The sequence below is a fragment of the Sus scrofa genome, chromosome 6 (genome assembly GCF_054392235.1).
Source record: "Sus scrofa isolate SSC_HxYL_T2T_F1_AM1 chromosome 6, Sscrofa_HxYL_maternal_Yorkshire_Landrace_v2.0, whole genome shotgun sequence".
NCBI classification, from domain to species: Eukaryota; Metazoa; Chordata; class Mammalia; order Artiodactyla; family Suidae; genus Sus; species Sus scrofa.
In genome coordinates this window covers 21,204,523-21,228,802 of record NC_139388.1, presented here as the reverse complement: position 1 = coordinate 21,228,802, position 24,280 = coordinate 21,204,523, and the positions used below count along the sequence as shown (strand labels likewise).

General features: G+C 55.6%; 3 protein-coding genes and 1 pseudogene across 18 annotated transcripts in view; 2 read left to right on the top strand and 2 right to left on the bottom strand.

Moving 5' to 3' along the window:
- ZNF319 (zinc finger protein 319) overlaps positions 1-4,003 on the top strand; it is a 49,678-nt gene extending 45,675 nt beyond the window's left edge. For 6 of the 14 annotated variants that reach the window (XM_021093943.2, XM_084959807.1, XM_021093942.2 and 3 more), the window contains one exon: positions 236-4,003. In XM_021093943.2, coding sequence (XP_020949602.1) covers positions 492-2,249 — 1,758 coding nt within the window. In that variant the 5' untranslated portion in view covers positions 236-491 and the 3' untranslated portion in view covers positions 2,250-4,003. The remainder of the gene's footprint in view (positions 1-235) is intronic. The other 8 variants (XM_084959815.1, XM_084959812.1, XM_084959813.1 and 5 more) reach the window with 3 other exon arrangements.
- Positions 1-24,280, top strand: part of CNGB1 (cyclic nucleotide gated channel subunit beta 1) — a 139,955-nt gene that overhangs the window by 41,824 nt on the left and 73,851 nt on the right. The window contains exons 1-2 of one of the 2 annotated variants that reach the window (XM_084959762.1): positions 20,437-20,505; positions 22,364-22,515. In XM_084959762.1, coding sequence (XP_084815888.1) covers positions 22,372-22,515 — 144 coding nt within the window. In that variant the 5' untranslated portion in view covers positions 20,437-20,505; positions 22,364-22,371. Of the gene's footprint in view, positions 1-20,436; positions 20,506-22,363; positions 22,516-24,280 lie in introns of those variants that run through there. The other variant, XM_084959766.1, reaches the window with a different exon arrangement.
- Positions 9,741-15,604, bottom strand: SPMIP8 (sperm microtubule inner protein 8). 2 transcript variants are annotated; one of them, XM_084958051.1, is made up of 8 exons: positions 15,481-15,604; positions 14,115-14,339; positions 12,612-12,673; positions 12,175-12,349; positions 11,684-11,745; positions 11,452-11,516; positions 11,074-11,106; positions 9,741-9,920 (listed from the first exon to the last, which is right to left on the bottom strand). In XM_084958051.1, the coding sequence occupies exons 2-8, from the start codon at positions 14,335-14,337 to the stop codon at positions 9,890-9,892; spliced, it is 651 nt and encodes a 216-aa protein (XP_084814177.1). In that variant the 5' UTR covers positions 14,338-14,339; positions 15,481-15,604; the 3' UTR covers positions 9,741-9,889.
- Positions 18,153-18,500, bottom strand: LOC100514289 (small ribosomal subunit protein eS26 pseudogene; annotated as a pseudogene).

The following is a 24,280-nucleotide window of genomic DNA, read 5'->3' as shown; positions in this document are numbered from 1 at the left end:
TGGGAGCTGAGGTGGGTGGGCGTGGAGACAGCCACCACCTCCTCTGTTGGAGTGGCTGAGCCGCCTGCAGGCTTCTTTGGCAGTGTGTAAAGGGAGCAGATCTCCCAGCCCCGAGCCTCTCTTACTTCCTTGCTATGGTTTATGTCAGTGTGGTGAGGGTAGGCAGATTAGGGACAGAGCCCGGGAACAGCTGCGTGTCCCTGCCTCAAGCTCATGATTTCTTTCTTCTCTACAGAACCAGTCATCGGGGAAGGCAGAGCCTCCCTGCTATTGCTGGCACCCTGCCTCGAAGACAACCCCCTCCCCCCCCAGGCAGAGCCCTGTAGTCTGTCTTGGTTAATGACTTGGGCCGCCTGACCAGTCCCTCTCTGTGCCTTGTCTGAGGTCCGCGTCCATACCTGATCCTGGGCAGCTTCTCTCTCTGGTGTGGGTCACCTTAAGCGGGGAAACTGAAGCCATTACTCTCCAAACCCTGTTTCATCTTCCCAAGCATGTCGGAAAGCTGGCAGCAGCCGCCGCAGACACAGCCGCAGCAGCCGCAGCCGCCCCAGCCTCAGCACCACGCAGAACCACCACCAGCCCTGGCTGAACACACATTGCCTCCAGGCACGGCTGAGAACCCCTTGGGCTGTGCGGTCTATGGCATCCTCCTGCAGCCAGACCCGGGCCTGCAGCCCCCGCAACACGCACCGCTGCAGGCAGCCGGCGAGCCGGGCCCCAAGTGCGGCGTGTGCGGTCATGATCTGGCGCACCTTTCCAGCCCGCATGAGCACCAGTGCCTGGCCGGCCACGACCGCTCCTTCCAGTGCACACAGTGTCTCAAGATCTTCCACCAGGCTACCGACCTGCTGGAGCACCAGTGTGTGCAGGCGGAACAGAAGCCTTTTGTCTGTGGCGTCTGCAAGATGGGCTTCTCGCTGCTCACATCCCTGGCGCAGCACCACAGCGCGCACAGCGGCACAGGGGGACTCGTGAAATGTTCCATCTGCGAGAAGACCTATAAGCCCGCCGAGGCGGCCGAGCCCGCAGCCGCTGCTGCCCCCTCGCTGCCCCCTGCGGCCCCTCCGCCTGCCGTCGCCCCTGCGGAACAGACCGACAAGCCCTACAGCTGCCCCATCTGCCAGAAGCCCTTCAAGCACCTGTCGGAGCTCTCGCGGCACGAGCGCATCCACACTGGCGAGAAGCCCTACAAGTGCACGCTGTGCGACAAGAGCTTCAGCCAGTCATCGCACCTGGTGCATCACAAGCGCACGCACAGCTCGGAGCGGCCGTACAAGTGCGCCGTCTGCGAGAAGACCTTCAAGCACCGCTCGCACCTGGTGCGCCACATGTACGCGCACTCGGGCGAACACCACCTGTTCCGCTGCAACGTGTGCGAGCTGCACTTCAAGGAGTCGTCTGAGCTGCTGCAGCACCCTTGCACGCCGAGCGGGGAACGGCCGTTCCGCTGCGGCGAGTGCCAGAAGGCCTTCAAGCGGCCGTCGGACCTGCGGCAGCACGAGCGCACGCACAGCGCTGAGCGGCCCTTCAAGTGCGACTTGTGCCCCATGGGCTTCAAGCAGCAGTACGCGCTGATGCGGCACCGGCGCACGCACAAGACCGAGGAGCCTTTCAAGTGCGGCCTGTGCGAGAAGGGCTTTGGGCAGCCCAGCCACCTGCTCTACCACCAGCACGTGCACACCCTCGAGACCCTCTTCAAGTGCCCCGTGTGCCAGAAGGGCTTCGACCAGTCGGCCGAGCTGCTGCGGCACAAGTGCCTGCCGGGCGCGGCCGAGAGGCCCTTCAAGTGCCCCGTGTGCAACAAAGCCTACAAGCGGGCGTCAGCCCTGCAGAAGCACCAGCTGGCCCACTGCTCGGCCGCCGAGAAGCCCCTGCGCTGCACCCTGTGTGAACGCCGCTTCTTCTCGTCCTCTGAGTTCGTGCAGCACCGCTGCGACCCGGCAAGGGAGAAGCCGCTCAAGTGTCCGGACTGCGAGAAGCGCTTCAAGTACGCCTCTGACCTGCAGAGGCACCGGCGGGTGCACACGGGCGAGAAGCCCTACAAGTGCCCCAACTGCGACAAGGCCTTCAAGCAGCGCGAGCACCTCAACAAGCACCAGGGCGTGCACGCCCGCGAGCAGCAGTTCAAGTGCGTGTGGTGCGGCGAGCGCTTCCTGGACGTGGCCCTGCTGCAGGAGCACAGCGCGCAACATAGCGCGGCCGCCGCGGCGGCCGAGGGCGCCTACCAAGTAGCCGCTTGCCTGCCCTGAGTCCTCCCGGCAGCCTCCACCAGGCTCGGACGGCCTCCTGGCACCATCCCTGCACCTGGCTCGGTGTTCCGAGGCTCTGGGTGAGGGGGACAAAACGGCACTGGGCAGGTGGTGGGTGTGGGTCCCTGGCACTCCTGCACCGGCGTGGAGGTGGGGGGCAGAGGGCTGTGGCTGATCCTGATTCCACGAACCTCTTTCCTACTACAGGATTCATTTTCTTGAGAGCTGTCAGCCTCCCTTGTCTTGGGGGCGGGGGCTGGAGTCAGGCAGGAAGTCAAGTGGTCTCTCTCCACCCCAAGGAGAGGGTGGTTCTCATCCCACCTTCCCAAAGCTCTCGGCTTAATTAGGAACCACATAGGTTAGGGAAGAGGAAGTTCAGGGCAGGGCCTGGACTCCAGCCGTGAGCTGGGTCTAGGGGATCCTCCTTCAAGTTGCTGTTTGATGTGGTCCTGGGACCAGGAGGGCCGACCGTGAGCCACAGGGCTCTCAGGCAGCTTCAGCCCGTGGGGCTGCATCCTCCAGGTTTCTGACAGGCCAGATGTTGAGGAGGGCTGCACGTCTGTGGGCTGGGGCTGCTTGGAGAGCAGTTGGCCCGGCCAGGGGCGGTGCTGTCCATGGGGAAGGGAGGAAAGGCCGTGTTTGTACCGAGGGCTAGTCCCGCTGTTGTGGATGTGCCTCTCCCACCTTCAAAGCCTGGTTCCAGGCTCTGGTAGGGAGTGTGTTCTCAGCCAGATGAAACTGCTGATGGGAAAGAAGGGGATTGGTAGACCACCTGGTGCCCGGGAGGAAGCAGGGCCAAGCCCAGGATCTTCCCAGTGGATGGGAATAAGTGTCATCCCGCTTGAATCGTGTGAACCAAAGCCTCAGGGGCACAGCTGCAGTCAGCTGGCCCCAGCCCTGCTTCAGGGCCAAGACCATGCCTGGGTACCCAGGATGGGGGAGGTAAAAACTCCCTCCCAGCCCATGGGCACCCGCCCCCATCAGTCCGGCTGCTGGCCTGGACTCCAGGGGTCTTGCACTGCTGAGATGCTCTGGACAACATCCAATTCCTTCCAAGGCCAGAGTGTTCTCCCTTGGATCCTCCTAGGGTCCCCCTATGTCTCTGGCGGCCAAGGGCTGATGTAGCCGAGGGTGTCCAGGACAGAGGGGTGGGCAGGGGAAGAGGATGCTTAAGGAAACCAGTAAGTCAATGGAGTTGACTGGTATCGCTTGACAGCCAGGGCTCTCCTCAGGAAAGCTGGAAAACCTTGACTGTCAAAACCATCCTTCTGAACCTCTCTGCCCAACCCCCTTTTCTGGTCATGGGCCTTAAAAGGAGACTTTGATCAGTGCGCACCCCAAGGGCCCAGGGGAGCAGAGGGACCCACCTCGTCCCACTGTCACCTTCAGAAGTCTGTGAAGCCCACATCCACCTCCTCTGTCTGACTGGGGTTTCTTTCTGGGCCCGCAGAGAGGGGCTCTTCCTTGCCCTCGGTGCTGGCTTTAGTCACAACGCCTCCAAAGACATGGAACCCAGGCTAACAATGGTCCCAACTGCGAATTTTCTCCTCTCATGTTGCTTTCTAAAAGCAGTTGTTATACTGTTCATAACATTGTATAGTTTAATTTCATGTCATTTTGGATCTTATATAAAAACGTGAGAATCTGGATTTTTAAAAAGAATGACTCCATTTTAGATAGCCCCTTTTGATGTTAATTTATAGTGAGTCCAATGTATGCTTTAGAAGTAAAGACATTGACCTTCACAGACCAAAGCACAGCTTGTTCTGGTCCTTTTTCCGCAGGGGGAGTGTCGGGATGCAGAGTGGGAGAGGGCTGGGCCGGCCAGGGGGCCAGGGTGGCAGGCTTGGGCTTGAGACACAGGACTGCGTTCACATTCTGAATTTTGAACATTCTGACGGTGTGACTTTGAGCCAGTTTTACTTAACCTCTTTGGGACTCAGTTGCTTCATCTGTAAAATGGGGAGGTTAACTTTTGCCTTGTTTGGTTCTTGTGGGAACTGAACGGAGCTGCATATGGAGGCCCGGGGTGGGAAGCTGTGACGATGCTGACAGTACCAACCTTGGGACCCCTGGGCCCCTTGGGCTGCAGCCTCCTGATCTCCTTAGGATTTAATCACAGCCTCTGTAAAGAGAGCCGGGCCGTGAGAGCAGCAGCTTGTGGGTGGTCAGAAGCCGGGGACTAGGCCTGGCAAGCATGCCCGCTGAGGGCACCTGTTTTGCTCTGATTCTGGGAAGGCGACAGGATCTTCCCCTGGCTCCTTTCCCCTCCCCACCTCCCCCGGCCTCCATTCTGCTCCCCATCTTCCCAGTTTGGTCTCTGTTGATTGCAAGGGACAGAAACCGCACAAAGTGGCTGACGCAGCTGCCCACTGTACTCGGTCACACCTCTCCCCTGCCTGCCCAGGAACCCCACAGCCTCCTGTGTCTCATCACTGATGCAAGTCTCCATCTCTCAGAGCCTGGACTTTTCTGGGGGAGCTTCAGACATTATGACTAGAGCTATAGACAGCACTATCTTCTTAGTCTCTGGGTTATCATTCCCTTTGCTCCGAACAGCGACAGGACGGGAAGAAAGTGGTACCTGAGGGTGAGAGGCTGCATCTGGATGAGAGCAGAGCGGGCGGGGGTGGGAGGCTGACCTAAGCCTCTCATGCTAGAGTTAGTAATTCTGCCCCCCCCCCCACCCCAAAGAGGCTCTGCCCTGGGGGGAAGGGCATTCACCTGGGTCCTAGAAGTCATTGCCAGGGCCGGCTGGGCCACCAAAGACAACTTTCCCAGGGAGCCCATCATCCTGACGGCTTTGTCAAACTCCCACTGTGTGGTTGGCTCTACTCGGACCCACAGCCCTCCGGGACCCTGCCCTCCAGGAGCGGAGCCTGTGCTCATTCAGTGTGGTGGCAGGGCTGTGCTGTCGTGGCTAAGGGCACCATGGTCAGGCCTGGCTGGAGCCATGTCCATGCCGCACGTCAGCACCGGAGCTTTGGGGAGCTTGTTGGACCTCTCCGGGCCTCATTTTCCCCATCTGTGAAATGGAGCCAGTCATGCTCTCTTCTTTGCGGGATCTGGGTAATGACCCGTGTCGGGTGTTTGGCACGAAGTGGCCACTCAGGAAAGCAGAGCACTGGGAGGTCAGAGGCAGAAAGGAGCCAGCCTAGGGCTCCCCTCTGAATGTCGCCACGCCCTGCGCCTGCTACCCAGGCCTTTCCCATCCACAGGCTGGGATCATCCTGCCTCCACGAGATGACAGGGCAGACCCGAGCATCTGCTTTGTGCTGACCCTTGAGAAGTCCAGGGGCTTCCTGAAGCCATACAGTTAGTGAGGAGAGAGGCCTGGAATTGCGGGGGCTGGCCCGGTGGGCCAGCTGGGGGCTAGGAGGTGGGGTGGGACTGCTTTGGGCCTTGTACCTCCAGCTCCAGTCCTCCAGCTCTGGCCCTCACCCACTCTTTGCTGGCCAGGAAGCCGGGGACAATGGCTGGGGGACAATGGCTGGGACGGGTGCTGGCACTGGGGCTGACAAGGGGAGCAGGGAAGCCCTTCGCCAGCAGGCAGAGGGGGTGGCCAGCCCTCTGGCCTGCTCTCAACTCCTTGAGGGATTGGAGCCGCCGTTCTCCGTCTTCCCATCTGTGCAGAGGCAGCTCTGTGCGAGCCTCGGCCTCCCAGGTGCCACCGTGGAGAGGCTCCCCTCTGATCCAGCCCCCCACCCCATCCCTGCTCCAGAGCAGGCCCCAGACTGGACGGCAGGATGCTCAGGCCTTGGAAATTTGCCTGGGGCCTCCTCTCCTGGGCCAGGCTCGCCTGTGATAAGCTCCCATCCTCAAGCGGGTGCTTTCTTTGTTCCTTGAAGGTCATGCCTCCAGGGAAAGCCTTGGCTGCTATTGATTTTCACAGATCTACCAAGATTCTGGCAGGCATGCCCAGTCCTCCTCAGGGCCCTGAAAAGGAGGTCAGGGGGAGGGGCGGGGGTGGGCCAGGGCCTGCGGGCGCGCTCCCTTTTCACTGCGCCCGTGTGTCCATCCCCACCCTGGGTCTGCGTTCCTGCCTTTGTCCATCCGTAAGCATTACTGAGCACCTGCTGTTTGCCAGATGCTGAGCTGGTGTGGCATGAAGGTGGAACTTCTGATGAGAGTATTTTGAGGTTTTCATGGATCAAAAGGTAGGGTCAAAAAATGTCAAAGCTGCTGATACTTAGTACAAAATATTACCCGCAGGAGTCCTCCCTGACCCTCACCCCGCCCTCCCTGGGCAGGACCCGTCCTCCGTCCCTGTGCCTGGTTCACCCCGTTGCCAACTCCAGGCGCAGGGTGAGGGTATGTGTTTTGTGTGTTACTTTGTAATAAACACAACTATTACTTTGTAGTAGTTGTTTCATTTAGTCCAGGTCTGTGTGTTGGTTCTAGGAGGCCCTAGGCTCCATTCCTGAGTCCCAGATCCTATTAGAAGATAAGAGGGGCCAGCAAGGGCGCTATTTCCCAAGAGCCTCCTGTGGGCCAGAGGCCATGAGTTAGTCCCCCCGAAACAGCTAGGGTGCCTGTTCTCACAGTCTTGGGGAAGAACTGGGGAGAAGGGAGGACTTGAGAGGGGCCTGCCTGGAAGGAGGGGCGAGATTTGAGTAGGAAGGGATGGGAGGCATTGCAGGTGGAAGGAAAGCTTTGACCAAAGGTTAGGAGGCAGACAAGAGCCTGGGGTGTTTGGAACAGCAAGGAGCCTGGCAGTGGGGTCTGGGTTGGGGTGGTGCTTCCAGGCCCAGGGCCAGGGTAGTGGATGTAGGGTCAGGCCAGAGAGGCCTGGAGGTGAGAACCTGGAGACTGAGCTGTCCCCCAGGCAAAGGCTGCAGGGAGGATTTCTCATGGGCCCCCTAAGAGGAGCCAAGAACCCCTTGAGCTGAGGGGACTTGGAGGCCAGGAGACAGTGGCCCAGGCTCGGTGGCTTCTCTGCATCACGTGGGATTTCCAACTCTGCCACTGTCACCTGCAGAGAACTTGCTGGTGGAACTTCTCCTATCTCTAAGCCCTGGTGGAATGTCCCCACTGTTCCCTGCCCCCGCCACTCCTAGCTTGCATCTCTCTCTGAGCAGGAAGGCAGTAGAGTGTGGTGGCTCCAGGCTCAGGGGTCAGACAGGCTGGCTTCAATTCCTAGCTCGGCCAGTCACCATCTCTGTGACTATGGGCTAGCTTATTTTATCATCTGTAAAATGGTCTAAAGTTGCCCACTTTCTGGAGACCGCAAAGTGCTTAATACATTGCCTGGCACTTAAAAAGTAGCAAGTACATTCTAAATCAGGCTTGTTCGCGCGTCTCCTTTGTTCTCAGGCACACATTTTAATATCTACGAAATCAGGATTCAATATAAACTGGTGGGTAAGGACCGAATCAAATTCCTGGGCTCGAGGAACATGGGGTAGGGGCGCCCACACTCTCACGTTCTGCTTGCAGGTGTAAATCAGCTGGGCCTGCCTCTGTCCCACTGGACGAAAAGCACCTCTCAGGCAGGCATGGCTGCTGGTCTGTATCCCAGCACCCAGCACAGGGCTGGAGGCGGGGGGCAGCAAATATCTGCTGGACCACATTCCCAGAGGGATGAGCCCAGCCATTCAGTGTTAGGGAAGCAGGGCCAGGAGAAAACGCGAAGACACCTGATTCTCTCTGGTGTCCCAGCAGCTCTCTGGAGCTCTGTCTCATGCAGGCCAGGACTCCAGCATCCCTGCTATGAGCCTTGGGCAGATCAGCTCTCTCTGGGTTGTTCCTGAAGGGTATGCTCAGGGCTGAAAAATGTGGCTCTGACACCTTCTCAAAGTTCAGTCCAGGTGAACTGCCCCGGGGCTGGCAGGAAAGTGCTTCTTCCTATGCAAAATGGCAGGAGGCTGGGTACCTCCTTGACAGGCCTCCAAGGAGGAAGGGGCTTTGATCTGCTTATCACTCCCTGTCCACTCCTCCTCTTCCTGTCTCCTGCCCTCACCTTGGGGTAAAGGTAAGATCTTCCACATCCCCCCCAAAGAAAGGCAAATCAGCCTCGAGTCTGTGAGACAGGCTCTGCCTGCATATCAGACAAGAACACAACTCACTTCCTTGTTTATTATCCAAGGTTGAAAAAAAGACCCCTATTCTGGGAAATACTCTACAAATATTGAGCACAGACTAGCTGTGGACTTTGTGTCAAGTGCTGGGACTTGCTCTGAGTCCTGGGTCCTGGGTTTGGCTGGAGGCTTTCCCTGGTCGGGACCTCAGTTTCCCCATCTATGCAATAAGGTAGCTTTGGCTCTGCTCCCTCTCCAGGTGCTTATGGGGTATGAAGCCTGGAGGAGCTAATAGGTCACATGACAGCGGGTTCTGAACAGTATAATACAGAGTCCAGAGGTGGTATAATTCTTTACTTTCCTTCCGCTGGAGAGCAGGCTTGGATGCACTAGGGGCTCAGTAAACATTGGTGGAAGGGGATGAGGAGGATGTAAGTCAGGGTCTCCCACCCTTTGTGGGCACTGACTCTCCTGAGGATCAGAGGAAAACAAGGAGACTTTCCACCAAAAATGCACATGTGGGTGGAACAGAGTTTTGCACGATTTCAGAAAGCTCATGGATCCCTGGGCTCTGAGGCCCCAGAGGCCCCAGATCCTAGAACCAGAAATCCTGTTCAAACAATTCTTGAGCTTGGTAGCTCTCCACCCAGATCTGGGTCTGTTCCTGCAGACTGGCCACAGGTGGGGTGGGTGGGGTGGGGTATGTGGAAGGTGCTGATGCTGGCCGATGCTGGCTGTTCTAACCCCCAGCCATGCCAAGACACACTTCTTTAGTGTGTATCTCAAAAACCTTGAGGCCGGTTACTGGATCTGGCCCAGGAGTGCCCATGGCTGTCCCCAGGACATGATGCCTCCTTTCTGCAGGTTGGTAGGCAGGCAAAGGCTACTTCTGAAGCTTTGCGGGCAGAGCTGATAATTTGTGCTTATGTAGTATGTTCATTGGCAGTGCTTTGGGAAGCAGGAATCTTTCTTCTCTGAGTGGCCTCGGGCACCTCAACTTACTTCTACACTCTGCTGCTTCACAGAGAACAGAGGCCAGAGGCTAGCCCTCCAAGGCCTGATCCCCTTCTTCCAGGGAAGCCCCCCAGCACACACTGGTATGGCGAGCGCTTCTGAGAGAGCTGTCTAAAAATCCCTCTCGAGACCCTCTTTTCTCTTTAGGGCTCAAGGTCAGAGTCTGAGGTGGAAGGAGCTTGGTTGTAGGGCTACATGCAGGGAACAGGGGCACAAAGAAAACCTAATTCCCGGTCCTGCCTCTGCACCTCACCCTTGGCTGGGCGCTGGGGCTTAGACCCTGATTCTCTACCTGGGGCCACGAGACATCTTTCCCAGCACCAGCCCCTCCCTCCAGTCCTCCAGGGGTTGGCAGGAGGCAGCTAAGGGTAAGATATTCTGAGGTCCTGTGACTCCTACAGCCCCAGAAATACACACACACACACACACACACACACACACACACACACACACACAGAGGTGTTGGTGCCTCCCTGTGGAGCATAAGGTTTATTTCCAGTCAGGCTGAACTCTTAAGGAGTTGGGTGCTGCCACCATATACTCTCCGTCTTGCTGGGGGCCTTGAGGTGGCACTGTCTGGCAGCCTGGGGGTCGACTCCTTTTCACAGATTAATGCCAGGGGGTCAGGTAGTTCACACGACTGGGGAAAGAAACAAGGTTGAGATGAGGGCGTCCAGGGTGTCCTGGGGAAAAGCCAGGCTTTCCTTCTCGAGGACAAACCCACCTTCCTGCCCTCAAGGCTCTGAAAACACAGCTTCCAGCCTGCCTCTCAATGGCTCAAGAGCTTTTAATGGCTCCTTCTTTCCTTTAATATATTTTTGGCTGGTCTGTTGGACTTTCAAACCCCACTTTCAGTTTGCCTCATCTTTATATCCTGTGAGCTTTACTCAGTTTTCAGTCTTGTAGTGGACCCACTCTGGCAGACCTGATAGAGCAGCAGGAAACCAGAGAGCAGTTGCCTGTGTGCACAGGGTGGGTGAGAGGAGGCAGCCTTTCCATCAATAATTATAATGCAATAGTCTGCGGGCTCTAAGAGAGGGATGTGTGTGGGTTAGGGTTAGGGTTAGGGTTAGGGTTAGCGGGGCTCAGCTGGAGGGGAGAGGCAGAGGAAGGCCTCAGGGAAGATGGGACATCTGGGGTGGGCTTTAAAGAGGAAGGAGGAGTTTTTCAGGCAGAGAAGGAAGGATCATCTAGGAGCCGAAGAAGCACAAGCGAAGACGTGGAGGGCTTGGTTGTACTGGTGGTTTGGCTTGCACCCAGGAGTCTGGTACTGAAGTGCCTGAAGTGCAGGCAGTGGGGCTGGAGAGGTGGGAGATGGCCACATTATGATGGTGCTGGAGTAGCTTGCACTCTCCTGCTGGAAACGCTGGCCCCAGCCCTTACCGCCTTACCCACTTTCTGGAAGGCAAATGCTTGGATCTTTCCATCATATTTCTTATATACCTGTTTACTCTTCCAGCCCCTGTTCTTCTCCCAGGTAACAACCCTCCCATTCCCAATCCCCCAGCGCCAGTGGCCAAATCGGGTGGGATGTGCACTCAGCTCCCTCCACCTCCCCGTGGGCTGCGCTTTTGCCTGGCACGGATCTCACCAGAGCGAAGCCCTTTATGCCCCACGGACATCACCCAGTTGGGTACCAAACCCCTGGTGCCACCCTCGCGAGGCCCCGCGAGTGGAGAGGGGTCTGAGAACCGCCTGAGCCCTTGGACCCTCCCTCGAGGGCGGATGCAGGGCGTGGCCAGATGTGGGGCAGGAGCAGGGTCACTTCCCCCAACCCTCATTTAGAGCCCTACCTGTACTTCGAGGAGAAGCGTCGGAAAGCATTACTGCAAAAGAGAAAGGAGAGTAAGGCCAAATGGACAAGGGTGACCCTCTCTGTGAAGAATCATGTTGCAAGGCACATCCCACCAGGATTATGCTGCACCTTCGCCCAACCTTAACGCTTCCGCTCTGAAAGGGTGGAGTTGCTAGGGGCTGGAGAGCAGGATGCTCCGTTTGGTAAGAATTAAACATTTGTTCATGTTGAAATTGCAATTTTCTTTTGGTGTATTGGAGCCAATCAATTCTTCCTAGGTGGCACATTTTCAAGGGCCACGAAACATGGTGAAAGCAGGCAAAACGCCACCCTCCTTCCTCCAGGTATGGGGTCCGGGGCTTGTGGGGTCACTTACAGGGAGTCGAAAGGCAGGGGTTTCTGTCCATAGCGGTCCAGGCTGGGATTCTGGTTAAGACAGAACTGGGGGTGAGGGCAGAAGGATGGGAGGGGGATCCTTTGAGCAGGGGGACATGGACTCCACTGCCCAAGCCCAACGGAGCGCTGACTGTCGGGGATCTTGGCCCTGGTCCCTGAGAAACCCCCACTCCCGCGCCCCCAGGAACAGGTGAGCAGGCAGCCCTTCCTACCCGCCAGTTCTGGGTCACCTCCGGCTTCAGGTACCGCACCGCGTAACCGCTGAAACTCTCGACTGCGAAGAGAGAGCCCATCTACGGCTCGCCGCCAGCCCGGAGCAAGCCCCGCCCCCGATCTTACCTGAGCCCCGCCCCTAGATCAAGCCACGCCCACGCTTGCTCCTAGAACCCGTCCCGCCTCCAGACCGAGCTCTGCTGGTCCCAGAAACAACCCTGCTCTCCGCCTCCGCCACACAGACTCCCCCACGCTGGGACGTGGCCCCCGCCACCTCCCCGAGACAGGATCCGCTTCTTCGAACCTCAGTCTGTCTGGGTCCAGCGCGCTCTGAGTACTCCAGATGCTCCTAGCTTTCCCGCCCAGTCTTTGTCCGAGCCCACCCCTGAAGCTCCCCGCCCGCGGTCAGCACTCGGGGTCCCGGCTCCGGGGACCCAGCAGCTCGGTTAGCTCTCCCGCCCTAGGGCATCATCCGCGCCGGTAGACCGACCCCTCTTGCCGAGGCAGGGCAGCCTGAACTCGCCAGCAGAGGACACGAAGCGGGACCAGTCTTCGATGGCGCGCGTGAAGCGGGGCCAGTCGACCTGGCTGATGCCTGGCGCGATGGGCGCTAGCTTTCCCTCGCGGCACCTGTTTCGGACCCTCTGGCCAGTGGCCGTGATGTCCTGCCAAGACGAAGGGAGTCAGGGACCCGGGGTGGGGGGCAACTGAGACCACCCCTTAGGCGGGAACTGACACGCGGCTCATTTGGCTCGGGTGGGGTCCACAAGCCCCTGAAGGAGATCGGAAGAGAGCGGGGTCCCAAGCAGGCAGCTGAGGAAGTGCGCCGAGCGGAGCCCAGGACCCGAGATGCTTGGGCTGGGTGCACAGAGAACCTTCAGGCCATCTCCCCAGAGCAAACCCAGGCCAGGGGCAACGGATACTCACCAAGCTCTGCAGGGGTTTGTTGGGAACACCGAGCAGCGTGAAGTGGGCGTTGTCAAAGTCATCTGAAGGAGAAAGAGAAAGGGAGAAGAGGGCTCCACCAGAGGTCGCAGGCCCACACAGGAGAGGTTTTGTCCACAGAGCTCTAGAAAGTTTTTGAGGAGTTCCCATCGTGGCACAGTGGTTAACGAATCCGACTAGGAACCATGAAGTTGCGGGTTCGGTCCCTGCCCTTGCTCAGTGGGTTAACGATCCGGTGTTGCCGGGAGCTGTGGTGTAGGTTGCAGAGGAGGCTCGGATCCCCCGTTGCTGTGGCTGTGGTGTAGGACGGCAGCTGTAGCTCGGATTCGACCCCTAGCCTGGGAACCTCCATATGCTGTGGGAGTGGCCCAAAGAAAGTTTTTGAAATATTAGAAAACTTAAAATATATATATATATAAGATCAAGTAGATTCTAACAGCACACCCCTTACACCAGAATAAACTCCAAATAGATCAAAGATTTCAATGTAACAAAACGAGACCATAGAAGTACTAGGAGAAAAGATGTAATTTTCTTTATAATCTTGGGGTGGGGGAGTCTTTCATTCAAAATCAGGTAAAGAAAATACTGATAATTTGGACTACGTGGAAATAAACACTGCATGGCAGCGTAAGCAAACACAAGGGAAGATGAATGGGAAAAAATATTTCCACTTATTTTGCAGATGAGGTGCAATTTCTCTAACGTTAAGAGAGCTCCTGCTGAATTCCCTGGTGGCGCACGAGGTTAAAGATCCAGCATTGTCACTGAAGTGGCTTGGGTCGATGCTGTGGCACAGGTTCAGTTCCTGGCTTGGGAACTTACCCGAGCCATGAGTGTCGAAAGAAAGAAAGAAAGAAAGAAAGAAAGAAAGAAAGAAAGAAAGAAAGAAAGAAAGAAAGAGTTCCTAGAAATCAAGTCGAAGTAAAATAAGACAAAATAGAAGAAAAGGAGAGAAAAAAATGGATAAACCATCTGCATAAGTGGTGTCCATAAGCTTCTCAGTCGATGCAGGGTTCTTCCTGGGCCCGAGTGGCCCTTTACCCCAAAGGCTCACATGCCACCTCTCATGACAAGTGTTCTCTTCCTTTTTTCAAAGGGAGAGATGATTGGGCAGAAGTTATTACTGCTCTTCTTCCTACTCTGCCTGCAACTGCTGACCTCTGCACAATTCTCTCTCCATTAATAATAATAATAACAACATTGTTGTTGAGCACATATTATGTGCTTTTCATGTCTTAAACTCATTTTAATCTCACAATAGCCCTGAGAGGCAGTCCCTGTTAGCATCACCATTTTACTGATAAGGAAACAGAGGCTCAGGCATGGAGGTTTCCCAGGCAGGAAGGAGCAGAGCTGGGACTAGTCCCTTTAGCTCTTTCACCTGCCACTCATGGCTCCTCCCTCTGAGATCTCTCTCCAAGCCACCTGTGCCATCCCCTAAGGCCCAGAAGGGCCATGCCAGTGGCGGCCAGGTGGCCTGACCTTTGCAGCAGTAGGTGGTGGACTGGCAGTGCTCGTCGGAGAGGCAGGCCCTGACGGAGTCCATGTCCATGCGGCGCAGGCTGGGCAGGGCTGGGTGGTAGAGCTGCTGCTTCACACCGGCCAGCTGGTTGCGCTGCCGCCCCATGGGCAGCAGGATGGCCGGGGACGCGTACACGTGCGTGGAGCCATCTTCCCAGGGCACCAGGTCTAGGATGCGGGCCATGGCTGGGGGGCAGAGACAGCCCAGGCGGGATATCCTTCAGTGTGGGAACACAACCTTGGCCAGTGCTGACTTGTCCATTCATCCAACACTTACTGAGCACCTACTGTGTGCCTGGAGCTGTGATGGAGTCGGGGACACACACACACACACACACACACACACACACACACACATGATGTGCTAAGGGCCGTGGCAGAGGTCAGTATGGGGGGGTGTCTGGGAAGGCTGGGGTTGGGGCATTCAGGGAATGTTCTAACAGACACGGCATTTGTGTCTCTTCTTCAGTAATAAGCAGGTGGGCTTAGAATTTAGCTCATTCTGCTTCTGGGTAACTAATTATGGACTTTGGGCCTGAGCTAAGGTATCTGGCATTTACTCAAAACTCTACAGGGAGACATAGAAAGGTTTTAAAGGGAGAGATGTGATAGATATGAATGAGAAATCTATGGCTGGTTCCCCAGAGCTTCCTTGTATTCATTTATCTATTTGGCTGTACTCTGAAGCAGGTGGAAGTTCCCAGCCCAGGGATCAAACCGCACCACAGCAATGACAACTGATGGATCCTAAACATAGGCCACCAGAAAAATACCCCCAATGCTTCCTTTTTTTTTTTAAAGGCCACAACTGCAGCATGTGGAAGTTCCCAGGCTATGGGTCAAATCGGAGCTGCGGCTGCTGGCTTATGTCATAGCCACAGCAACACGGTATCCAGAGCCACATCTGTGACCTCCACTACAGCTCATGGCAACACCGGATCCTTAACCCACTGAGCAAGGCCAGGGATTGAAACCATATCCTAATGGATACTAGTCGGGTTCATAACCTGCTGAGCCACAGTGGGAGCTCTGCCAACACTTCCCTTTAAATAGCAGATATTCCCAGAGCCTTTCGGTCATTTCAGCTTTAGTGAGAATTTGTTGAGTCAGGTTGCTTTCTTCCTGACCGCAGTTAGAGCTGAGAGATGGGGGCCGGCGGTAGGGAGGTGGGCAGGAAGAGAGAGGACCTTGGGCATGGAGGAGCAGGGACAGGGCATGCAGTGGAGGGGAAGCCGCCTCAGGGGCTGGGCCTGCATGGGGAGGGGCAGGGAAGTGGGCCATGGGGGGAGGAGCCCTTGCTCCTGACCCACCGTCGTGGGTACCTCACCGGCAGGCTGAGGGCCCGAGGTGCGCAGGCGTATGAGGATTTTCTGCTTTCTGACTGCTCAACAGGAAAAGCGGCAGGGAGATGGGCCGAGCCCCAGTGCCTTGTGAGACAGTAGGAGAATAATGGAACATTCTGCCGAGACAATGGCCATGGCAGGCTGATTGTGAGGGCACCAGCTCCCCGGCAACCCTGGCAATTGCGGGCTTCGAGAAGAGCCTGCTGCCAGGGGTCCTTGCACTAGCTCCCCTTTCAGACTTCCTGGAGGTGGCTGTCTCATGGGTCTCGGCACAGGCTGGGCATGTTGGGAAATGTTGGACAAGGAGCTGGGGCTCCCTGGGGGTGGCTATGCAGGGCTGGCCAGGGCTGGGCTGTGGGACCCTAGACGAGTTACTGGCTCTCTCTGGGCCTCAAAGTTCCGATCAGTGTTAGTCAGGGGCCCTGGGCCCTGCCATGAGGGGTGACTGTGAACTGGCAGGGGCCCTCCGCTCCTTGCAAGCCTCAGGGAAGAGGGCACTGCCCAGTCCTTGGGTCTCCAGAGGTGGAGATTACTGGCAGCCAGGATCCAGGGTCAGCATAAGGGGATCAGGGAGAGTGGTGGCCTCAGCAGGACAGGGATTAGCAGGTGATACTCCAGCCCCAGCCCCCTGCAGGCCTGCAGCCTCCCTCCCGCCTTCCCCAAAAGCAAGGTCATAACAGCCTCAGCCCAGCACCCTGAAGCCCTGGGGCCTGCCCACCATCATGGTCACAACCACTGGAGATGGACCCCCGGTGAGGAAACCCTGGGGAGGTTCTAACTTATTTGCATATATTGGCATATGCTTTGCATACACCTGCCCAAGTGTGGAGGCTGATGGGCCTTGGGACCTCAGGTAGGATTTGGCTCCCTAGTCGCTCCTCCTCCAGGGCTTCATCCAACCCCCAGAACAGCACCCCCACGTCCCACCCCTTAGAGAAAACTTTCTCAGGCTTGGCTTCATTCATCACCCCACTGCAATTCTTTTTTTTTTTTTTTTAGCTTTTTTAAGGTTAAACAAAATATAACAAAACACAAGAAGTATATACATACATAACGTAACTCTTAATTGATGTGAGACCCCATGTAACTACCAGTCAGATCAAGACACGGGTGCAACTTTATCAGATGGTGAGGCAGTTTCTTCAACGTGAAACATAAATTTACCTTATGACCCAGCGTTTCTGCTCCTAGGAATCGTCCCAAGAGAAATGAAAATATATGTCCATACGAAGACGGGCGTGCAAACGTTCATAGCAGCATTATTTATAATAGTCGAAACGTGGAAACAAGTGTCCATTGACTCTTGGATGGATAAACAGACTGTGGTATAAACACAAAAACCCTCCATGTGTTATGCAATCCATTTGTATACAATGTCCAGAAAAGGCACATCTTTAAAGACAGGAAGCAAATTAGCTGTTGCCTGGGGCTGAATGAGGGGGCGATTCTAAACAAGCCTGAGGGGTCTTATCGGGGATGGAAATGTTCTAAAGCCAGGTGCCGCGAGTTGCATAGCTCGGTCAGTTTACTAAAAATTATGGAGTGGTACACTTAAAACAGCTGAATTTTATGGCATGTAAATAATACTACTTCAGGAGTTCCCGTTGTGGCGCAGTGGTTAACGAATCCGACTAGGAACCATGAGGTTGCAGGTTCGATCCCTGGCCTTACTCAATGGGTTAAGGATCCGGTGTTGCTGTGAGCTGTGGTGTAGGTCGCAGATGCGGCTCAGATCCCACATTCCTAGTCCCAACCCCGCAAGAAGTAACTCTTCTCCTGGCTGCACAGTATAACCATTGCTTTTTTTTATAGGTTTGCTACATACGTTTGCATCATAGACAAGACAGGCTAATTGTGCCCTTTGTGAGCTTTGTGTGCGTGGACCATTGGGGTCTTTTGAGTCCGACTTCTTTCCCTCTGTATATATGCACATGAGAGTCATCTAACTGGGTTGTGGCTGAGGGTTGTTCATTTTCCTCACCCTCGAGCCCATGATCCTCCACCCAGGGCCACCTGACTCTGCCCACTTCCCAGGGCTCCTCTGCCTCCAGGCTGCCAGGTCTGGGGGCGCGGGTCAGCCTCCACACCCACGGTGGTCCCGTGTGACCGCTCCTTCCCCCACACACTCACCCATGTCCTGGTTCTCCCGCTCCCTCCCCAGCTCCTCCGTTTCCTTTCCCAGCTTGTCATTTTCCCAGTCTCAAAATGTGCCAGAGGCCTCGGGTACCATATTTGGTCCTTCTCCTCTTTACGTTGGAGTCCATCAGTCCTGTAGCTTTGAGCATAATTTTCTTTCTTTCTTTTTTTTTTTTTTTTTGGTCTTTTTGCCTTTTCTAGGGCCGCTCCCATGGCATATGGAGGTTCAGGCTAGGGGTCTAATCAGAGATGTAGCCACTGTCCAAGGCCAGAGCCACAGCAACGCGGGATCCGAGCCACATCTGCAACCTACACCACAGCTCATGGCAACGCCGGATCCTTAACCCACTGAGCGAGGCCAGGGATCGAACCCGAAACCTCATGGTTCCTAGTCGGATTCGTTAACCACTGCGCCACGACGGGAACTCCTGAGCATAATTTCCTTTTCTTTTCCGTATGATCTCCATTTTATTGTCTTTTGAAAGGATAGAATTCCTTTAGTCTCTAAGGACTCATCTCCTTACATGCACTTTGGTGGAGGTCGCAGGGCAGCACCTGTAGGTCTAAATCGGGGTGGAGGTGTTCGAACCTTCTGGGCTTCCCGAGAACGATTCCTGATTACCTTGCTGTGAATGGCACAACTCTCGCAATAATGTCGTTTCGCATACAGCTTGGGAAGCACATAGGCAGCGAAAACACTCACTTCAGAAATGACCCCGACCGCTGCGGCCTCTACAATATTTCGAATGATGAACTTCTCAATGGCCTTATCCTTGGGCACGCATCGGGCACAGTTGGTGCAGTGAATAGGCTGCATGTGGCCTCAACCCTTTTTGGCATGGCCATTGTTCCTTCTTTTCTTGGTCATCTTGGGAGTGACGTCGCTGGAGAGTCTTTTTCTGCTTTTTAGGGCCACACCTGCTACATGTGGAGGTTCCCAGGCTAGGGATCCCATCGGAGCTGTAGCTGCCAGCCTACACCACAGCCACCGCAATGCAGGATTCAAGCTGCCTCTGCGACCTACACCACAGCTCAGGGCAATGCTGGATCCTTAACCCATTGAGTGAGGCCAGGGATTGAACCTGCCTCTTCATGAATACTAGTTGGGTTTGTTTCCACTGCACCACAATGGGAATGCCTTTAAGCATCATTTTCAAGCGGAGTTGATGCCACCAAACTTTCTATCTCCAGTCCACTCTCCCAAACCCCAGATGAACCCCCCCACACACCTCTTGCCAGCTCTGGCACCTTTCCTCTTGGATGCCTGCTTGAAGGAGCAGGCGCAAGGCCACCTTGAGCTCTGCCACTGGCGTTTGACCTATTGTCACAGAGGACATTCTCCCACCCCAGTTGCCTTTTTTTGGTGGGGCGGGGTTTGCACATCAGAGGTCTGGCACGGGAAGGAGAGCCCAGGAGTCATCCAGTCACAAATTGGTTTATTCCTCCATTACCTTGTGACCAGTCCCTGCATCCACACCTGCCCCCTGCACAACAGCCCTGCAGATCGTGTCCGGCCCTGTCCTAAACCATCATGGGCTTCCATGGTCCATCGGCTAAAAGCCAATCTTCTGACCGACCGTGGCTTACAGGCCCTACATGATCTGTCCTGGATCCCATCTCCCACCACCCTCCCCTACATCTGCTAACACCCCAGCCCCCTCTCTGTTCTTCAGGTGCCTCCAAGCTCATTCCAACCTCAGGACTTTTATTTTAAACCATGATCCGGCGTGGTTGTGAGCTATGCTGTAGGTCACAGATGCGGTTCAGATCTGGCATTGCTGTGGCTGTAGTGTAGGCTGGCGGCTACGGCTCTGATTCGACCCCTAGCCCGGGAACCTCCATAGGCCGAGGGTGCGGCCCTAAAAAGACACACACATAAAAATTTACCTCCTCATAGAGGCACCTACTGCCCACCGCGTTATGCATGTCTCTGTCCCGTGTGTTTCTTTCACGGCACTCGGTATATTTGCAGTATGTCTTTATGCATCATCAGTCTTTTTGATTTCTGAATCCTGTGTTGGAGAGTAAGTTCTGTGAGGACAGGTCCTATGTCTGTCTTTCTCAATGTGCCAAGGCTGGCACTCTGCCTGGCATGTAGGCAAGCTGGGGAGATGTCGGGTCTCACGTTGAGTCCCTGCCCCTTCGCAGAACAGCCCACTGCCCCGCCCCCACCCGTGTCCTGTTGCCTCCTTGAGCCCCTTTAAACTGGGGCTCTGTCCTCTCCCTCTCTCCCCCGAGGGCGCCATCTCCCCTATAAGGTCCGGCCTGAGGTTGGGGGGCCGGATCAGAGGGTGTCCGTCATCGATCAGTCCTTGATCCTCCCTAAAGGCCCAGCCCTGGGGCCACAGCCTTTCTGCCGATGCCAAGACAAGGGCTGCTCAGGCCTTGCCCAGGCTGCCGGAGAGTCTGGGACAGAAGGACTCTGCTCGAGTCCCTGCTTTGGGGCTGGGGAGCTGGGGCGTGCCTCCTGCCACTGCTGACTGAGAGGTGACAAGCCACCTTGAAGAGTCTCCCAGAATCACTTGGGGACTCCAATCCATCATTCTCCCATCAGCCACTCTGTGGGTTGGCCAAGGTATGTGGGGAACCAGGTCCCCTGGCAGCTCATGGTGCCCCACACCAGGGCCATGTGGGGGCTCCTTCTCTGGGGCCCAGATCCCTGCTGGCCCCGGGGGTTGAGGGGTTGAGGCTCCCTCAGCATCCAATTCCTCTCTTCACCGCCACCTCCCCACCCTGTTGGGCACCTCCTAATCCTTTGCACACGGCCCCGGCTGCCGCCTGCCGCCAATTAATCCCCGCTCTGTGCGAGAGGCCGGCTGAGAGAAGCAGGAAGAGGCAGCTCCTGGCTGGAGGACGGGACGGCATCTGAGCAGGTAACTCAGGGTGAGGTGGAGGCTGGGTGGGACCCCTGCTGGGACCCCCTCTGTGCTGTCCTCCCAGCAAGGCACTTAGTTTGTTTGTTTGTTTGTTTTTGTCTTTTTGCTATTTCTTGGGCCGCTCCCGCGGCATATGGAGGTTCCCAGGCTAGGGGTCGAATCGGAGCTGTAGCCACCGGCCTACGCCAGAGCCACAGCAACGCGGGATCCGAGCCGCGTCTGCCACCTACACCACAGCTCACGGCAATGCCGGATCGTTAACCCACTGAGCAAGGGCAGGGACAGAACCGCAACCTCATGCTTCCTAGTTGGATTCGCTAACCACTGTGCCACGATGGGAACTCCCCAGCAAGGCACTTAGACACGGAGAAGCTGGCAGGGCTGGACATCTGAGCCTTCCCTCTTCCCCCGTGGGACTCACGACTTGGTGAATCATCAAGGCAGCTTGTGAAACGCACATTCCAGGTCCCTCAGTGGGTTTTCAGGGGCCTAGGAATCTGTATTTTTCCCTAGCTCCCCAGATGGTTTTGAAGGGCTGGTCTCCGAGCACCATCGTTGCCCTGGGCTGCCACTCCCAGGCCCCCCCTCCCCGCCTGAGCCTCCCTCGTCAATGTGGAATCAGAGGAAAGATAGGAGGGACCTTCGAGTGTCTCCTTCCAGGAGGAGAGGGCTGGGGAAGAAGGAAAACTGGGAGCGGGGAAGCCTTCCCTAGTCTTTTCCAGAAGGTTCACAAACACAAGCCAGAATTGCTGCCTACTAGGAAAGGGCTTACAGGACCGGCTGCAGAGGAAGCTCATCCTCGGCAAATGTCAGAACCACCAGAGTGGCTGTGGGACACCTGAGGTCAGGCAGACCTGCGTGCACATGCAGCTTGGCCACTTACTGGCTGTGTCGCTTTGGGCAAGTCTACTGACCTCTCTGTGCCACCCCTTCCTTAGCTGTAAAATAGTGATGAAAATGCCTATTTTACTGAGGCTGAGTAGGGGGAGGTGGTGAGAATAAGGATCAGGCGATCACGGCTGTGGGGCTGTCGGTGGCTGGCTGGGGACAGTGGAATCCGCCTTCCTAAACGCGCGGTCTTGGGCTCCACCAACCTTGGACATCAGTGTCTATACCCCCCACCCAACAAGGAAATGAAAGACCAAAGGGGTCATATCTGGCCGAAGGTCACATTTTCGGTGGCTGAGCCAGGCTGAGCTAGTGCTGCCCTAAAAAAGCAAAAAAATAAAAAGGGGGGGGGAGGGGGATGGCTCCATAATATTCCATTTTTGGATTATTACAATTTATTTAATCTACGCCTCTCTTACAAATGAGCAGTTAGATACTTTCCAATAACTGGTCTCCTACTGACGGGTTTGGATATGTTTTACCTTTTGCTCTAATGCTGTTGTGACCAGACTCTTTATACACGTGTGTGGGCTTGAATATTTCTATAAAGTGCATACCTGGAAGTGTAATTGCGAAAGTGTTTTTAAAGATGGTGAAAGATGGAGTTCCTGTTGTGGCTCAGTGGAAATGAATCCCACTAGCATCCATGAAGACGCAGGTTCGATCTCTGGCCTCGCTCAGTGGGTTAAAGACCTGGCGTTGCTGTGAGCTGTGGCGTAGGTGTCAGATGTGGCTCGGATCCCGCGTTGCTGTGGCTGTGGTGTAGACCGGTGTGGTGCAGCTCCGATTCGACCCCTAGAGTGGGAACCTCCAGGTGCTGCAGGTGTGGCCCTAAAAAGAGAAAAATAAAAAATGAAAAAACAAAGATGGTGAAAGACGAGGGAAATGTGTAACCCACAAAAGCAGCCCACAAGTGGTGGGCAACTGTGAGCACTCCCGGGAGGCCTAAGGACTCTGTCCCTTACAGGTGTCAGGATGTTGAGCTGGGTCCAGAGGGTGCTGCCTCAGCCCCCGGGGAACCCTCGGAAGACCAGGAGAGAGGAGGCGGGGGTGGAACCAGAGCCAGAGCTGGAGCCTGAAACAGCCCCGGAGGAGACAGAGCTAGAGGAAGAGTCCCTGGTAAGAACTGGAGGGTGAGGAAGGCCAGGCTGGCCTTGCAGCTCAGAGAATTCCCGGCTTGGGTCAGCTGCCCCCATGGACCTGACCTCCCACGACGGAGAAACCTGGAGCCGGAAGGAAACCTGGGGGTCTCCTGGTTCCGTAAATGGCCAGGGAGTGAATGTCTTAGGCCTTGTAGGTCAGGCCAGCTCTGTTAATTCCTCAACTCTGCCACTGTAGTGTGAAAACAGCCACAGACAATATGTAAATGAATGAATGTCCGTGGCCGTGTCCCAATAAAACTTGATTTACGAAACAAGCCATAGGCTGGGTTTGGCCCACCGGCCCTTGGTTGCCATCCTTTAGAGTCTAGAACAGAGCTCCCCAAAGAGCCAGTCCATGAACTGTTTGTTACCGGTCCAAGATGAGGTCAGAAACTGGCCAGGTGTAAAGCCGCTGTGGAACTCAGTTCAGTTGGCATTTGTTTGGCAGTGAGACTCCCATGAGAAGGGAAGCAGTGGGTGGATACACAACCTGCCGCAGACGGCGTGATCACGTGGGCCGTTAAGTCCGCTGGTTGACACTGGTTCATGGGCCACACTTTGAGCATCCATGTGCTCCTTGTGCTCTGATGGTATATTTGTTCATGCGTGTGTGTTAGCAGAGTGTGCGCACACGAATACATGTGCTGACTCACAGCTGTGTGTGCACACATATGCACGCACATACATGCGTATGTGTATTCATGCGTATGTGCATTCGTGTGTCTGTAGTTTCATGTGTATGTGTGACATGCTAGTGTATTTAAGTGTGTTTCTGAGTCTGTGAGTGATTTCATGTGCATGTATGCACGTGTGCTCATGTTTGCTTATGTGTGTGTGCCTGTACAGACCTATTTGTATGTGCCTGCGTGTTTGTATAGATAAAGACTCTATGCTTCTGTGCCTGTGCGCACATCTGTGTATTTGTGTGTTGATGAACATATGATATATTTATGTTTGTGTGTCAGTGCGTATGCATATGTGTGTACCTGCCTATGTTTAGGTGACTGAGCATATACATGTCGTGTGCCTACGAATATCTGTGTACACAGGCAAACACATGCGTGTGCATATTCATGTTTGTGTGTCTGTGTCTGTACACTTGCAGGCATTTGCATATGTGTGGCTCTGTAGGCCTGCTGCACATGTGTATTTACACAAGTTGGCGTGTGCCTACATGCACATGTCCCTGTGGGGGACATGTGTGAACATGCAAATGTGTATCCCATGTGCTTTGTGTCTTACGTGTACACACCCACGAGTGAGGAGATGCATTTATTTTCGCATCAGCCCGTGTATATGTGCACGTGTGTATACACTGTGTCTTTGTGTTACTATCTGTATACACATGTGCTTATGTGTATGTGTAGATGTATGTGAGAGTGAGTGGATTAGTGTCCGCGTGCACTCATGCTAGTGTGTCTGTACACACGTGTGCTTGTCCATGCACACACGTGCACACAGCAGCAGGAGGCGCCGCTGCAGAGGCAGATGAGAGGCAGAGGCTCTGCAGGGGGTGGGAGGTTTGGTGCCCGAGACTGAGACGGAGACGGAACCCGCTGGCTGGGGCCTGGGGTGGGCCCCTCTCCCCTCCTCCTCCCCTCAGTCGCCCCAAGGCCTTTTAACTCTCTAAACTTCCTCCCTCCTTTCAGGCCACCGGAGGGGGCAGCATCCTAGGGGATGTGATAGGCCTGGAGGGCACCCTGTAGGAGGTGTGAGGGCCCAGTCCTGGATAAGGGGCCTCT